The sequence below is a fragment of the Augochlora pura genome, chromosome 11 (assembly GCF_028453695.1).
Source record: "Augochlora pura isolate Apur16 chromosome 11, APUR_v2.2.1, whole genome shotgun sequence".
NCBI lineage: Eukaryota > Metazoa > Arthropoda > Insecta > Hymenoptera > Halictidae > Augochlora > Augochlora pura.
In genome coordinates, this window is record NC_135782.1 from 2,999,724 (window position 1) to 3,016,291 (window position 16,568).

Genomic DNA, 16,568 nt, shown 5'->3' on the forward strand with positions numbered 1-16,568 from the left:
ACGGCCGTCTTCGATCGGCCGGGCCGGGGGGGCTTTTTCGGGAGCAGTGTGCTTAGTAATCGGTACCCTCGATATAATGTAACTTACACGTATCTTACGGCTATGCTTCATTGATCGATTACTCTGAGACTGCAGGACAAACATTGTTTTTTTTTTCATTCTTCCTCGAAACTCCTTCGTTGTAGTTACTAAACGTTAAAATTAGTCGTATAATACCATTAACATCTCTATGATAACTAGATACAAATTATATGCGACACATCGTTCCCCCTTTCTCTCCTCTCTCCTCTCTCTCTCTCTTTTCCGTGATTATGCGTTAACGTAAAGTTCGATCCGGGCTTTCGGATCGCGCGTACAATTTCAACGACGCGCGACACGTGGTTCTCGCTCGCGACATGGAAACAACTCAAAAGACAGCTCTCCAGGTCTGTACGGTTTTATGGGGGAGTGTTTAAACTCGGCGATCGCAAACCGGTTCTCATTTTCGATCGCTGTTCCGCTATAGCGATCCTCGATCTTCTATTGTTTTACTCGAATATGTCCATTGAAATACTGATTCGAATGATTAACTGGAGATGAGAAACTATAGTACACCCAGTAGGAAGTAAAAATAGCGTTAGAGAAATTTAGCGTAGCGATAGCCGCAGTCGTTGCAGCACGATTAGGTCTCAATTATTCCTCGGCTCGCAATTCCTCGTTCGACGCGAATGCTAATCGCTTAGAAAGTCCACGAACGTTACAATCCTAATTCCGCATTCACGGGAACTGTTTCACGAAATCGTAACAACGAAAAACCGCGCGACGTTCCACCGTAATCGTTTCGACAAACAAAAGTTACCGTTTCACATTGTTTGCTATTTCGATCGACGATCAAGATTGCCAATGAAAACCGAATACACTGGGTGGCGTCGATTCGAAACGGATCGTAGAGTCTTTGCTCTGATAACTCGTGTCGTCTTAATGGAACGTCTGTTTACTCGTAAAATACCACGATCTGTTTTACGTTAACATTACACGGACTAATGATATTCTCTCGTCGACGAAAGCTCGTCGCGTACGTTCCTCGACCAATAAGTACTTACATAAATCGGCGATCGTCGTTCACCCTTTGCCACGCGTATTCTCCACGGTGCCGCGACGAAAAGACCGCGGACACAGAGAGATCGCTTTTTTTTTCGACGGACAACCGAAGACGGAGAGAACGCGTCCGGCCGAGAATAGAGAACTACGCCCCCTCCCCCTCGAACGTCTCTCCTGACGATCGTCCAGCGAGCAGTACAAATTCATAAAAAATCGTCGAACGTCCCTTAATCTAGAGTTTCTAAGCTCAAGGTTTCGGAAGATGGCGCGCGTCGCGGCTCTCTCTCTTTCACTTTCTCTGTCTTGTAAAACGTAGAAACATCCGCAACGCTCCTTTCTCCTTCCGGGAATCGCGCGGTTCATCTCCTTCGTCGCCTGCTTTCGCTGTGCGTGACACGTTTCAGCTTAAGATAGAACACCGGTCGCGGGTCTCGAGAGTTCGCGCCGTTGTTTTTTTTCCGGCTCGGCTGGATCGCCGATGGAAGCACTGGGAAACGCTTGGTAACGGTACGATTTCTTTGTGATCGCGGCGCGAGACATGGCCGCGGTTTGTCCGCCGACGATCTATGGGGTATAGTCTACGCTCTGTCGGCCACGTTTCCACAGGAGTTTTGCCGATGCTCGAGTCTGTCGCGCTCGATCGAGAGATTTGTGCTTCTGGCGCGGTGGAGTCTCTTTAGTTGTCCATCGCGAGGAACTGGACAATTAGGGGAGAGGGGATCGCGATTAATCGAGCCTCGCGTATTCGGTTTTTCTAGTCGATGCGATAGCTATATAGCGAATATATCGAGCTATGTTCATATCGAGGCTTGAATAATCGTATCTCCTCTCCTATAATTGTCCATTATAGCTGTTAAAAGTTGATGGACATTCGAAGAGAATTTGCTGAGAATCGTCATCCGTCAGCTTCTTATATGACACTTCGGGAAGCACGGCATGAAACGTGGAATACCTAAGACCGCAGACGTCATTGTCGCGATATTTTGTGTCCGTCTTCGACGCGCGCGTCCTTCCCAGGATACATAGAAAAATCGCGTCGGAGATCCGCTCTCTGTTCGTACGAAAACGAGCCGCCTATTTACAGATTCCGATTGGGAGCGAGCTCGGGACACTGTTCGGCAAGCAGCGGATCGCTGGGGATCGGATCGGCGCAAGGAGATTCCTCGAAGATAGGCAAACTGTATGTCAAATTGGTCGCTAGATCCTTGCTTTAGCGTCCTAGATCGGTACAACATCAATGTATCGAGAGGACTGTTTTCCGAAAATCGCCTAAACCGACTTAAAAGTTAAGTTCAATCGCGTCAAGGATCTCTTCGTGCATCGAAATGACGTTCGCTGATATTTCATTTGAAATATAATTTAGACGATTTAATAGAATGAAAATGATATCAAAGCAGTAATTTTAGAATTACATTTAAAATGGTTTCGAGCGCAAAGGGTTAACAAGACCAGTGTTAACAAACCCAGTGAAAACTTTTAAAAAATGTCAAAATAATATCGCGTTACATTGGATCGACTAAAAATCATTCAGAAAATAAATTAACGTCTACATAGCTTCTGTATATAATTATCTCACATAAAAATCTTTAATTTAGTTATCTCTGTTGTCTGCATTAGCAGCGATTTTTCTTCTAGCAACGCGCAAGGAGCGCGCCTTGTTTCGCTGGTTAAATAACAAAGAAAGGCTCGAACCGAAGACGTCTCGCGATTACGCGGATCATCGAACCAGTTTGCCTATCCCCGTAGAGGGTAGCCGTGTGTCGTACGGCCTCAGTGCAGAGCCTTTCCACGCAGCTGGTCGGCGACGGGCGACAGCTTCACGATGTCGTTGCGTATCTCGGCGGACGTCGTCTCGTCCAGATCGATGAGACTGGCGTTGGATCCGTTGGACGACGGCACCACGAACTCGTCGAGGAAGTCGAAGGACGCCACCGCCTCGCGCTCCTTGTCCCCGTATCTGACGAAGAAGTCGTCGCCCCGGCCGATGATCGACGGCCTGGACGAGCCCCAGGGAGACGGCAGTCGCAGCACACGGTGTGCCTGGGCCGCCGATGCTGAGAAACCAAGCGCAGCGGGTCAACATGCCTCAGACCTCACTTGATCTCTTTTCTCTCTCTTCCTATACCGGCTCTAGCAGACACAGAGTAGCTCGGCTTAGCACTCTCACACGTATTCACCGCCCCTCTCTCTCTCTTTCTCTCCCTCTCTTTCTCTCTCCCTCACTCGTCTCTGTCGTAGCTTCTACTCGTTTTTTTTTTTTGTATTTTTTTTCGTCTCGAATTTTGTTTCCTGGTTCCGTTCATTCGTTTCGTTTAGATTTTCGTCCAACTGTATTATCCGTCCGTCCCTCTCTCTCTCTCTCTTTCTCTCTCTCCGCCCTCCGTCGACACCCCGCGTCTAACACGTGCGCGTCAGTTAACTTCTCTCGTGGACCGTCTAAACCTCTCTCACCGAGATCATTCCCATTGGCTGGCGCTCGACCCCGTGTGCGCGAGTAATTAGGAGACCGGGGATCTTTGGGCGAGCTTGGTGATATCTTCCAGACTGATTTATTGTTAGAAGATTTATAACAGAAACGAGTAAGTAGAATTTCGAATAATAAAGAGATTGATAGAATCATTTTCTATCCATTTAAATAATTCAAGCGAAATTTTTATTTTCTACATCTTGAAATCGATGCAAACGATTTTGATTTTGCATAAAAATTCACAGTCTATCCAATAACGAAATTTATTTATTATATTTGGCAATCAAAGAATTTATGCTGATAATAAAATAGTGTCGCCTAAAGATCCGCAGTCTGGTAATTAGCTTCAACACGTTCGCTGCCATCGCTTGGACTCGAAGGCTGATGGACGAAACAGTGAATCCAGTGGGAGGCTAAGCGGACCGATATTTCAATATTTCTTGCATGGCGGCGACCAGAACTGTAAAAAGGAATTTCTGTCCCCACTGGATCCACTGTCTCGTTGTCTTCAATCCACAAATTTCTCCAACTCGGTTAGAACCAACGTGTAACACCTACGCGAACATCTCTGCAATGAAAACGCAATGGTAACGAACGTGTCAAGGGGGAAAGGGTGGATTACATTGTTCGATCGTCGCGAGCATCAACGGGACACCGTTCGTCTGCCACGATCGGTGCGACGCGATTGGAAGAAATGAAGATTGTGTTAGACATATTGCGACCACGTGTCGAGGCGGAGACTTATTGGCTGTTCGAGGCTGCCATTGTTCAATTCCCCTTTCAGTTCATAGTTTCATTCCTTTTTTAGTTAATTGTTTAATTCTTCTTTTAATTCCTTTTTTTAGTTAATTGTTTTGTTGCTCATTCAGTTAATTGCATAGTTTCTCGTTTTAGTTATTCTATAGTTATCTTCGTACAATTTCGCTAGCGTCCCGTCACAGCCTTGAACCGCCAATAGTCTCTGTCTCAGATAAAAGACGCGATCGTATTAACCCTTTCGCCCCTAGCGCCGAATATATCCGCCACCGGTATTATAGTTCTTCGAAGACCGGATATATTCAGCATGCACGACGCGCGTGTTTCCCATTTTGCAAAAGTCATACCGAATGCAATTATTAATAATTGTATATTATTCTTTTACTATTCTTATCGTTAATTGGATCCTTTAACTCTTTGAGGCACGGATTGAAAATGTCCCACGTTTTTGATGTACGCTAATGCAGTGGTGGGACATTTTTAAAGCTGACTCATAATATTGCAATAGCTGCATGCGCACAAGTTTATATTTAGTCTTTGTTACGTAAAACTGTCGGTGATACCATCGACGAATGTTATAAATTAGTTCCCTTGCGTTGGCAAGTTTCAATATTTCGCTATGGGTTCGTCAATTATTGCAAGCGGAACTTCCTTGCGATTTTATATGAGATATCGTATGATTTAATTAATTTTTATAGAAATTAGATTTATGTAGGAAAGCGAAGAGCTTTTTAATAAAAATTAAAGCTTAAGTTTCTAACTGATATAAATATTCGAAACTTATGGAATAATATAAGAAAATATTTTAATTCACTCACTTTAGTATTCAACGAACTAAATTGAATTATTTTATACTGTTACATCATATAATTCCTTTGTCAATGAAAAATGTATCAATCCTGTTTTATTCGAAACACAAAAAAAATTCTATACAACACGTGTCCATTTATTTTCGAAAATCCTGTGCCTCAAAGAGTCGAATAACTACTCTACATCTCTTACACAAAAATGATAAACATATCATTCGAAAGAAAGAAAAATCTCTAACCTGTCCACGCGCAACGTGTACATTATAAAGGGTTAAACACAGCCCGATAGAAACAGCGACTAAGTAGAGGGATGATGAAGAACAGCTAGAGAACAGTGTGTAGAACGGTCGAGCGCCCGCCAATGGTATTTTAGACAGCAGTGCCAATCTTGCGCATGTAGAACGAGAGAGAAAGTAACTGTTTCATCCGACCTTTTCACGCAATTCCATGGAGCGCTTTCGAAACGCTTTTCCAACTATTTTCGCGTGCCGCAGGTGTTACAGAACAGCAGCGGTAAGTATCCTCGGCGACATTAACAGAGAAAACAAAAAAGAAACATAAAACAGTCGCGTAGAGGAAGAGTTGCATTTAAGAGTCGCGCGTTCCCGAAAGGCTACGGAAATATGGAATTGCGCGGGAGGCGACCGACAGCGAGTTCGTTCTAATAATCGAATAGTCTTCTTGTTAATTAATCTGTTAGTAAGCCAATGGAAAATCCGTTGTAGCCGTACAGTTCACGTTGGAATGTAGGGTCCCGGCGGAACGATTCCTTCCAACTGGCATGTCGGTTACAGAAACTGATCGTCACTAAGCCGAACTACGTAGCTTTTCTTGTGACAATCAAAGCACACCGCGTAGGAGCTACCATCTGAACAGAAAACGTGGAAAAGGCTATGTACAGCGAGGGCTACTCTAGCGTTCGTGTTTCTCTGTGTGCGTGTCTCTTTCTTTCTCTGTGTTTTTGTGTGTGCGTGTCTCTGTGTGTTCTGTATCATTTGATTCGTGACTGTACATGTGAGACGGTGTTAATTGTAAACGGTCGTAAACGTGTTAACAAAGTTAGTGCAGAGCCCACGCTAACATACGCGCCACGTTCTACGACTCTCGCGGGCTCGCCGAACGATCCTCTCGCTTCTCCTTCGCGCGTTTCCGTCATCGTTTGCCGACGCGTGTTGCCGTGTCGTTTGCCAACAGTTTAAATCACGTGGAATTTGCCTTCCGATAGCTCTATTTTATATTAAAATATCTGCTTTAATTTCAAGAAGTTTTGTCGCTCGATAAAAATTTCTTAGAATTCTACCAGAGAATTCGAAGAATTTTCAGAAAGAAAGTAACAGCAGTATTTTCAAATAATAGTTGCAGAATTGGTTATTTGTATAGAGAAACGCGATGAGATCGTTCAGCGAGCCTAGTATTTATGTTCTCTGTACTCTGCTAGGGTTGAAGAGATCTTTAGGGCGCGCAGCCCAGTCGTCGCGTTCCGACACTTCGCGCTCGATTTAATCGGGCAATCGAACGAACCGCAATCTCCGCGATTAGTTTCGATGATTCAGCGATGGTGTAGCGTATATTAGCGTGACATTTGGCGATGTTGTTAGCGATGTTATTCTGAATGTATGTAAGAAGCGGAAGCGAGTCTCTCTCATACTCCATTCACGAAACAAGATTGTGAGAAGATGTGTTGCTCTGTTCGTAATGTACTGGTACTTTTAGTCACGATGATAGAGACAAGCGTTCAATGAATGATCAAGGCGTTTTTTAACCCTTTGCACTCGGATGGGGTGACTCCGAGGCACCACTAAAATTGTTCTATCACGTTTCAAAATGATTTTTATACTGATAATGTTCAGATTTAAAAAATTGTTAACAATACACTTTGTCACTTGAAATGAGAATACTATAAGCCAGAGAAATTATTTTAAATTTATAGTTAAAATGATTTCGAGTGCAAAGGGTTAATTCACGATAGATAGATAGATAGATAGACACAGAATCTACTACGGGATCGTCGATTTAAAGACGTGGTTACTCGTGGCATGGATCCCAAATTGTGTTGGTAATATTGATACTGTCGAACACATCTCGACCAACAGTGTTAAGCGGAAGGTACGGTTAATTAGAAGGGAAGAGAATCACAGAGTGGTGTGCAAGATTGGACAGAAGTGATGCCCACGGCGGGGGATCCTCGGTAAATACCTTTCTTCTGGCGTCGGTGCCGGTGGAGTCTGTGCAAGTGACGGTAATCCGGCGGTTCATCCCCCGAGTCACTTCCGGCTGATCCGCTGCTCGATGCCGCCGATGAACTCTCGCTGCTTGCTAGCATCACGTCTAAGAGATTGGCTCTTGCCTACGGATAAATAATCGATCAACAATCTGTAGACGTATAAATAAATTCTAAAACATTCAACTCTTTATTCTTCTTCTAACTCGTATCCGTACTTTATATTTTATATTTTGAAAATTAAATATAACAGTTTAATTATTAAAATTTTATTCCGACTCGTTCGCAACACCAAAAGAAAATGGAAGAGGGCCAGTTCTAGGGTTAAATCCCTGATTCCAGCTTACTTTTGGGTCGGTGAAGTCAATGTCTCGTTCAACGTGAACCCATCCAGTTGGACAGCAGCAAGCGAGGTCCAATTTCTCGAGCGGCACCTGGTTGTCCTGCATCAGGGTCTCCTCGCCCTTCCTGATCATTCGATTCAGTTCGTCTATCACGTCCTTCGACGTGGCGCGTTCGTGGAAGCTCAGTGATCGATTCCTGCCCTCGATCAATAGGGGCGCTCTCGCTGGACTGACCTGTTCGCCATGGAATCCACCGTGTGACAAAACTGCGAGAACAACGCTCGCGTATCGTTCAATTTCGATTTTACCAAATCTCCGAAACAAATTATTCTATTACAGCCTATTATTAGATTTGGACTCGAATTGTCTCAGCATAAAGTGAATTTTACAGGTGCTGGTTAAGCCGGTAATTAAGTTTAATTTAAGCGGTTTCGGAGAGCACGGTAACTTCGAATGAAACCTATAGTAGGACTTACAACCGTGCTAGGTGTAGAGGAAGTAGCCGCCTCCTCGTCTTCCTCCGGAACGGCTCCCAATTCCGATGGCGCCACCGTGGTGTAAGAGACACCGCCGTTGCAAGCCACAGCGCTGATTATTCTCTCCTCGGGTGCCAGTGACGGCACAGGTATCTGATCCAGCAGATCGTCGTTGCTGCTCGCATCGACGGCGTTCTCTCGCCGGCTATTATCCTGATCGACGGACGTTTCGATGTCGGTGCACATCGTGTCCGCTCCGCAGTCGTCCTTGCTTCTAGCCTCGTCCAATACTACTTCAAAAGCAATTCATTATTATCTCAAATCGTTTAATTTATTATTATTTTACATTGCTCAATTTTATTATTATTTTACATTGCTTAATTAATTTCTGAAGATCATCGGATTCAAAAACGTATGATCGCACTGAACCTGCTCTAGGTAAAATTCTAGGGAAAATTAAAATAAATGTCAAATGTTATTTTTAGTGATAGTAGAAATTATCAGATACCAGATAAATGAGAATAAAATAAAATAAAAATATAAATATTCTCGAGCCTTACAGCTGAATAATTCCAGTGTCGGAACGAACAACGAATACGAACCTTCCGTCGTCAAAGACGCGTTGTTCTGCTCCAAGAGGTTGCTAGGCAGCTCGGCTAGGTACATCTGCTGTTCAGCGATGAACGACAAAACGCTCTGCAGAGCTTGCTCCCGGTCTGGCGGCGGTCTGCCGCTCCTCGACGACGTGCTGGCCAAGCTCTTTGTGCTCTCGAACTTCACCAGCCTGTAGAAGTCCCTGGTGAAGTCGGTGCCGATCGATGGTGATTCTGGGTCGTCGCTGCACCCGGACAACGCCGCCGACGATCTCTTGCTCGAATTCTCCAACGCCCCGTCCTCGCTGCTCCACGAAGCGCCGGGACTTGTGGCGTACGGCCACGATCCGGTCGTTCTGGCGTCCATTAAGAGCGCGACCTACGCGACGAGACGCAACGTTAACCCCTTTTCGCATTGTAACAGCTTGCCAGACTCGCGACGGTGATTTAACGCGCGACTAAATAATTCCATTCAAATCTAGGAATAATTATTAGCAAGAATGTATATTCCTTTAGAATGTTCTTAAAAACATTGTTAAATCAATTTCTAGTTATGAGATTATTCCTAGATTATTCTATGAAATCTTTTATCAATGGCGTCCAGATGAAAACCCGATTCGTCAATCATGACGTCTTTATTCGCCAGGTAAAATGACCGGTTCGGTCGTTCGCTCCCTTTCGGTTCTTCGGGACACCGGATTCACGGTAAGGTCAATCTACAATTCCCCACAGAGTCGCACAAGTCTATGTCTCGTTTCGAGGGGATTGACCGTGGAAGAAGAATCAGGGGGTGGCAAATATTTAGAGAGTAGTACGCGCGCGAGCGCGGTTGTTCGTAGTAATATCAATCGCGTTCAGTTTATTCCGTAACGAAAAAACACACCAATTCGCCTCCGGTTCTATCAGCAAGGTAACTGGCGCCATTCCACAAGCATTCGTTCGCGTCCTCCTCCAATTCCAGGGGATTATGCTCCTTGATTGCGGGCAGGGCGGGGGTGGTGGTGGCGGCGGGCTCCTTCCATACCATGGACTCGTTTTGAACGAGGTCCTCGGTGGACAACGAGAAACTCCAATCTTCCAGTTCCGCTCTGTCGTATTCGAGCTCGAGCAGGTCCCGGTGTTGTTGGGCGCTCCTGCTGTCGTCCAACCTGAAATTTATCTCTCGCCGTTTAATCGGTGTCGCGATCGTGTTCTTCTTTAAATTGAACAAGCCGGAACGAGGCACCTATCTCTCTCTCTCTCTCTCTTTCTCTCTCTCTCGAGAGAGGGTTTTCTTTTATCCCGGCGAATTCAATTTTCCCGACCCTTATCTCGCCTACACAAATTGCATCGATACCTTAACCTCCACCCCCGCGGCGATGCTCCGCGGGATACCGAAATTGTTTAAAGACGTGCTTTTGGCTCGAGAGAGAGAGAGAGAGAGAGAGATTAGATGCAACGCTCTGCGCAAGGCGATTCCGGCGCGGACTCTCTATCTCATCGGCGATTTCGCGTTGTTAACCGTTGTACTTAACCCTTTATGCCCTTAGAGGGCTCTTGGAGTTGTTAATCGCCGCGCTTAACCCTTTACGTCCTGACGCGATACCTTGGAACGACGATTTCGTTTAGACGAAGCCAGGTCGAGGATCTTTATGCTAATTTTTATGTTCTATAGGAAGGGGAAGAGGTTTTCCGATAGTGAAATTTTCCATTATTCTCAGAATTATTTTTGCTAAGAAGTTATAGAATTAAATCTGTAAAGGAACACACCCCTTTTTAGGGGGTTGACATACGATATCGACAAGGGTAACTTTAAACTGCTATAACTTCGCGAAAAAAAATCGCAGCTAGGATTATTTCTTTTTAAATTAAAGATAAAAGATCGAACTTTGTTCCTACATAAACGGCATCTTCAAAAAAAATTTTTCAAAGTCCACACATTTTTTCAAACTTGGCAATTTTCAAGACGACAATCGCGGCATCGTATTTAAATAATTCCAGTAACAACAATGCATCGAAATTAAAATCTAAAAATACCGTTTTAAACTAGAGATTCCAAGGTTTAATTTAAAAAAAAAAGATCGTCATCCCACGATGATTTTTCGTTACTAAAGGTCGTTACCTGAGCCACTGTTGCACGTACTCGGCGTCCCAGCCCTCCTCCTCGACCAAGAGAAGGGACGACGAGCCCATGGGACTGGGCAGCTTGTACGGCGTGAAGTTGGTCGTGGCGGTCAGTTTCAGGCATAGATGACTGTCGGAAAAGCTGCGCATCACGTGCTGATACGGCAGCAGATCTTTGGTCGGCGGGTAGCTGTGGCGGGGGTTGATGCCGACGGTGAGGTTCAGCGGTAGGAAGAGGACGTCCGGATCGCCGGCGTCGAGGGTGACCAGCCGCGCGTCCGGCGAAACATCCGCCTCGGTCTCGTCGGTCGCTTCTTTAAGGTCCTCCAAACCACGGGACGGTTCTTGCCGGGCGCCCTCGCCCTGCACGTCGCTGGACATCGTCGAGTAACCCTCGTCCCTGTTTCCGCTCTCCGGGCTCTCGCTGCCCTCCTCTTCCGACGGTTTCTGGGCTGCATTGTCAAACGTTTCGTTCTTAGAACAATCCTATTGTTACGCTTTAATTCCAGGGTTCCATCAATCTTAGAGAAATCTTTCATCATTTAAAAGGAAAAAATGAAAGTACTTAAGACAGATTTCTTTGATTAATAATGAGACGGAAAAGAAATAGGAATAAGTCAAAGTGATAATAAGTGATATATAAAATGGTAATGGAGAAATTATGGTTTCTCGTTGAAAAATACAGTTGCTCGCACCCAGTGGTCTGTTCCTTCGGCACTTGGTGGCCGCCATGACGGGGATCTGTAGATTCAGTGACCTGGGCCTGGCCAAAGGGACCCAGGCGGGGTCCAAGCCTAAAGCAGCTACCACGGCAGCCGGTCCAGCCTCCAGGATCCCTTGTATCAGTTCCGACGGTGTCCCAGGCGTGGCCGCCTGCGCCAGCAGCCCGGACAGCGCTCGATTCTGTGCCTCGAGCTCCCTGATGCGCCTCTGCAGCGCGCCGATCTCTTCCCTGAGACCCTGTGCACGAAACGGACGAGTTCGTCAGCCTGGTTTCCCGGGCACCGGTGGACAAAATAGTATAAGCGCGATAGCAGACAGAGAGATACGAGGACCGAAGACTTCGATGCTGGACACACTCTTTTTTATTTTTTTATTTTGGCGCGCAGAAGCGGTTTCTTTTGGTAACAACTAATGGCTAAGTTACAGACAATAGAGCAGCGGAGCGCAGTGGTTATCGACTGATTTGTTTCTACGGCTGCGGAGCTATAGACGTTTGGCTGGCTTGATTGTTAGGTGGACGGTTAGTTCTAGCTAGGCAATTCCAACGTGTTTGTTATCTGCAAGCGGGTGCTGCGCTTTCTTTTGGTATAGCTGCGCGTAATCCACGGTTCGGGACAGGGACACTCTCGGTGGCTTTACGATGGTCCGGTGCTGCAGTTCGGGGCGGATTAAACGGGATCGATGTCGAGGATGATCGGTTGATAGACGACTGACACGCTCGACCAAGTTGCATTGTCATTAATATATCTATTGAAAGTTGTGCAATTGTTGGATTATTTGTACAAGACAGTGTCGGGGTGTTTTTGTGTAACTGTCCATATGCTCCTCCGATTTTTATTTCAATAGACAGCTGTTGCAATCTCTTTGGAATGTTACCGTGATCATATCGTGAAATGTATAATTTAATTTCTAAAATATATAAACCAATAATACATCATTTAATTTAATTGGTTCAGCTGTTCTTCACGAGTATACTTGTCACGAAGAAACAATATTTAAAGAAACTATTATCGTCAATTTTTTGAATTAACAAAACCCCACCGGTAATTAAATAGTGAATTAATTCCTTGATAATATAACCATACTAATCAAATAGAAATTGTATCTGACTGTAAAACCAGAGCACACGGAAACTACAAGACAATCCCTTGTGCAACTATTTGAGGAGCATATGGTGTTCGAGGCGATGCACATGGGGCTCCGTAATGGTACATTAATAACTAAATACTCGATGGCAAATGTGCTATACGTTTAGGACCAGTTTCAGTTCGTTCAGCATAGTTAAGACAATGAATTAGATTGGACATAATTGTTTAGTCAATGTTACAGAAATTGGAAGGATATATTATTTCAAGTGTTTTTAATAATTTTAATTATTTGCAAGTATCGTAGAGAGTTTGTTAAGTAAGAAGAGACAGACGACAGAGAGAAGAAGAAGGATAGAAGAGAGAAGACAAGTCGAGGACGTGGTAACGAGAGCATAGCAATGAACCTTTTGGGATAGAAGGGCGCGGACCACCTGGTTGGCGACGTCGTCCAGGCACCGCTCGTACTGGCGACGCTGGGCGTCGGCGTCCCGTGCCAATGCCGCGTGCTCGGTCTCCAAGGTCGCCAAGCGTGCAACCAGAGCGGCATGCACTTCACCAGCACACGCAGCCTCCAAGCCGCGCAGCTGACCCCTCATCGACTCGTTCTCTAACTGCAGCTTCGAGATCTGGGCCTGGTACTGATGCACGCGTGCCTAATTCCAAACAGAGAACACGGTGAACACCGTATGAGAATCTTCGTACAAAAATCGCCACAAGTTCTTTTTTTTTTTTAATATAAAAGGGAAATTATTAGCAAATTATGTGTGTGAAATATTTGACGACTTATTGCATTTTATACATATGAATTGAGAATATTTTATGCATATTATAGTTATTATTTTAATTATATTGCTTACTATTATTATTATTATTATTATTATTATTACTACCATTATGTATTCTATTTTATGAAATGCATTTACGCATATGAAATTGAACCCCGCGACTAGCACACCCTGATGCAACCATTGGAAATCAAAATGGACCTAGCCAAGTAACGTCTTCGACGCTCGGTCTCGCGAAAATCTCGAGATTTCTCCATAAAGCAGACTTGTGCTTTTTTTTTCGCGAGCGTGTGCTCGTTGCAGCCCGTAGCAGGAGTTAATAACACGACCGAGCGTTATTAGCAGAAAGGCGTTTAACGTTAAATTAGGGCTGCGGAGACCTGTCGGAGACAGGGGTGCTAATAGAGGGTGCGTGTGTCTGATTTATAACAGTCGTGCCAGCCAGGCGGCCCTTGCTAATGTCTACCACCCCCTTCTTCGGGAAAGTGAAGGGAGGCCAACGATTTTCTGTCATCCGGCCCCGGCCGAAAATAAAAATACAAACTGGCCGCTTCTTGGAATTCCCCCCGCGCCACATCCGACTCCCCACACCCACCCTCCGGTCTGTCCGTCTTTCTTTCTTTCATTGTTTTTTCCGTTGTTTCTTTTGTTTCTTCATTCTTTCTTTACCACTTTGACTTTCATTCTTTCTGTCTTTTTCTCTTTTTCTTTCATTTTTCCTTCATCCATATTTCCTTTTTTCTCGTTCATTCTTCCTCCCTTTTTCTCTCGTTCTCCACCTTCCATTCTTTCTTTCTCTTTCTCTGTTACTCGAAATCCCCTTTTCTCGTTCCCTAAGATTTTCATTACCCTCGAGCCTCCTTCTCTTTCTCTCTCTTTCTCTTTTCCTCTACACCCCCTTGTCGCACTCTCTAAAGTTTGTACTACCTCCAATTCAGTCTCTCCATTCTCTCTGTCTCCCTTTCGCTTCTCCCTTTGTCTCTCCCTCTCTTGCTTTCTCGAAATCTGCTTCCCTCTCCAAAATTTTCGCTACCATCAACCCTGTCTCACGTTCTCGCTCTCTCTCTCTCTCTCTCTCTCCCCCCTGCCCGCCCTGGCATCAGGCTTCTCGCGAGTCTGCCTTGGTAATTTATCGTCGCAACGGCGACGGGAGACAGACTGCCGCTTCCGCGCCTCTAAATTGCACGCATCGACCTCGTGAAATTTCTAATCTAATTTTGAGGCGGTGTCACCGCGGCGGTTAACGGCTTGAGAAAGCGCCGGAGCCACGCGGAGGAGTCTCTCTCTCTCTCTGCAACTTGACAGCTTGTGAGACGCATCGAACCACGAAGACGTATTTGCTAGGCGGCGAGGGGGAATGATAGACGCCCGCGTAAGGGCGTTTAATCGGAAGTGTTCGCGATAACGGTGATTCTGGCTTCGGTATTGTTCGAACGAAATGTATATATAGTCGTACAATAATAATTTTAAATACGGTATAGATTTAATATTTCTTCAGGAATTCTTTTTCTTCTGTATATAGCTGCTGCATAACAACCCTAGTTATAAATCCCCTATTCGTAAGCAACCCAGCTAATAGAACGTCCCATGGGATCCCAGCCTGTCTTACAATATCCTACACTATTGTACAACATTCTTACACCCACGTTCATAGTATTCTCGTAGCCGGCTACCTGATACAGTTCCACCAGGAGCGCGATTTCAATTCCGCGGCGCTCTCCTTAAATTTATATCCGTTCGAGTAACCGATTCGATTTCATCCCGCAGGAAGCATCGATGCTGGCGGAAGCATCACAGAGAGAGAGAGAGAGAGAGAGAGAGAGAGGGCGGGGGATGGAGAACGGTGTAGAGCCTCCCTCGCGTTACGTCGTCGTCGATAACCACGGCCAGATAACGAGAGACACCCTTCGGATTCTCTCACGTGCCGATCCGAAACGGCCGAGCGTTTATTGTCGCGGCCGTTCTCGTTCTTTCTTTCTTTCTTTTTCTTTCTTTTTTTTTCAGTCGGGGAGAAAGCACGATGACACCGTCGTAAAAAGCTTTCCACCCTCGTCCAATAACAAGCGGGCCGGCACGGGCCACTGGCCGGTTATTGTGTCTCGCGTGCGAGTTGTCATGGCGGGATTGTTGTTCCTGGCGGCGGCGCAACGCCTAGACAATGGTAGCACGGGAACCGGCACCCGGGGCACCGTGCGTGCCGCCGCGTGTATCGAATAATGCTACTTCCGTTTCGTTTACTACCGAGAGCCGCCCGGACGCTCGATCTCGATTAAACAAATCGCGAACGCTACGGACTTATCGACGACAGCGGGCCGATGTCTCGCTGTGACGTTTCCATTAGCTTCTCCATGGCTCGTCGAGTGGAAACGAGCCTTTGGCATAGTTGCAGCGACTATAGAAGGTATCAGGACATTGGTATTACTTTGACTATTATGTAAATATATTTAAATAAATATATATATATTGAAAGGAGTTTAATACAGTAAATATATTAACAGGAGAATTAATACTTAATTCTCAGTATTATATTAACACCTCGTTGTTTTTAATACAACAGCAATTTATTTTATATACAAATAATAATAATCTCCGGTCAAGGGTTTCCGTTTCGCGAACAGTTTCGCAACGACGCGAGTCGCAGCCCCGAAAAGCAGCTCTCTCTCTCTCTCTCTCTCTCCAGTTCCGTGAGAATAAAGAAGAGAGAGGTCGGGGCTCGATTAGGATCTTTGAAACTTTGTTTGGCCGCCGCTTAAATAAAGTTCCGTTCAATCGAGTGTAGCAAGCTACACACACGCGCGGCTCCCTTTGCACCCCTCCTACCATGTCATATTTCGTAACTCCATTGTGCAGGGAACGCGGTGAGGTTTCCAGCGGATCCCTGCAGCCTCCGCTCTCTCCCACCCGCCCCCCTCTGCAAAACAAAACGGTTCTCCGGGTCGCAGGCGCTTTTTCGGAGAGAGAGAACGGCGCGCAGGGTTCCGCCGGTGAATACAACAATTTCCAGTTCATATTGCAGGACCGGGGGCTCGCAATAACCGACGATACGCGCTCTGGTCCACGGTATTTGCCGACGGCCAATATTCCTGACTTAACAAAGTAACACGGCGGCGACGTCGCCGTGCA

General features: G+C 45.6%; 1 protein-coding gene across 1 annotated transcript in view; it reads right to left on the reverse strand.

The window, feature by feature from the left end:
• Positions 1-143: 143 nt before the first annotated feature.
• Positions 144-16,568, reverse strand: part of LOC144477146 (uncharacterized) — a 330,738-nt gene continuing 314,313 nt past the window's right edge. The window contains exons 7-15 of the mRNA XM_078194634.1: positions 13,065-13,313; positions 11,545-11,809; positions 10,848-11,301; positions 9,630-9,894; positions 8,756-9,125; positions 8,154-8,443; positions 7,681-7,911; positions 7,309-7,459; positions 144-3,134 (exon numbers count right to left, since the gene is read on the reverse strand). Coding sequence (XP_078050760.1) covers positions 2,851-3,134; positions 7,309-7,459; positions 7,681-7,911; positions 8,154-8,443; positions 8,756-9,125; positions 9,630-9,894; positions 10,848-11,301; positions 11,545-11,809; positions 13,065-13,313 — 2,559 coding nt within the window. The 3' untranslated portion in view covers positions 144-2,850. The remainder of the gene's footprint in view (positions 3,135-7,308; positions 7,460-7,680; positions 7,912-8,153; positions 8,444-8,755; positions 9,126-9,629; positions 9,895-10,847; positions 11,302-11,544; positions 11,810-13,064; positions 13,314-16,568) is intronic.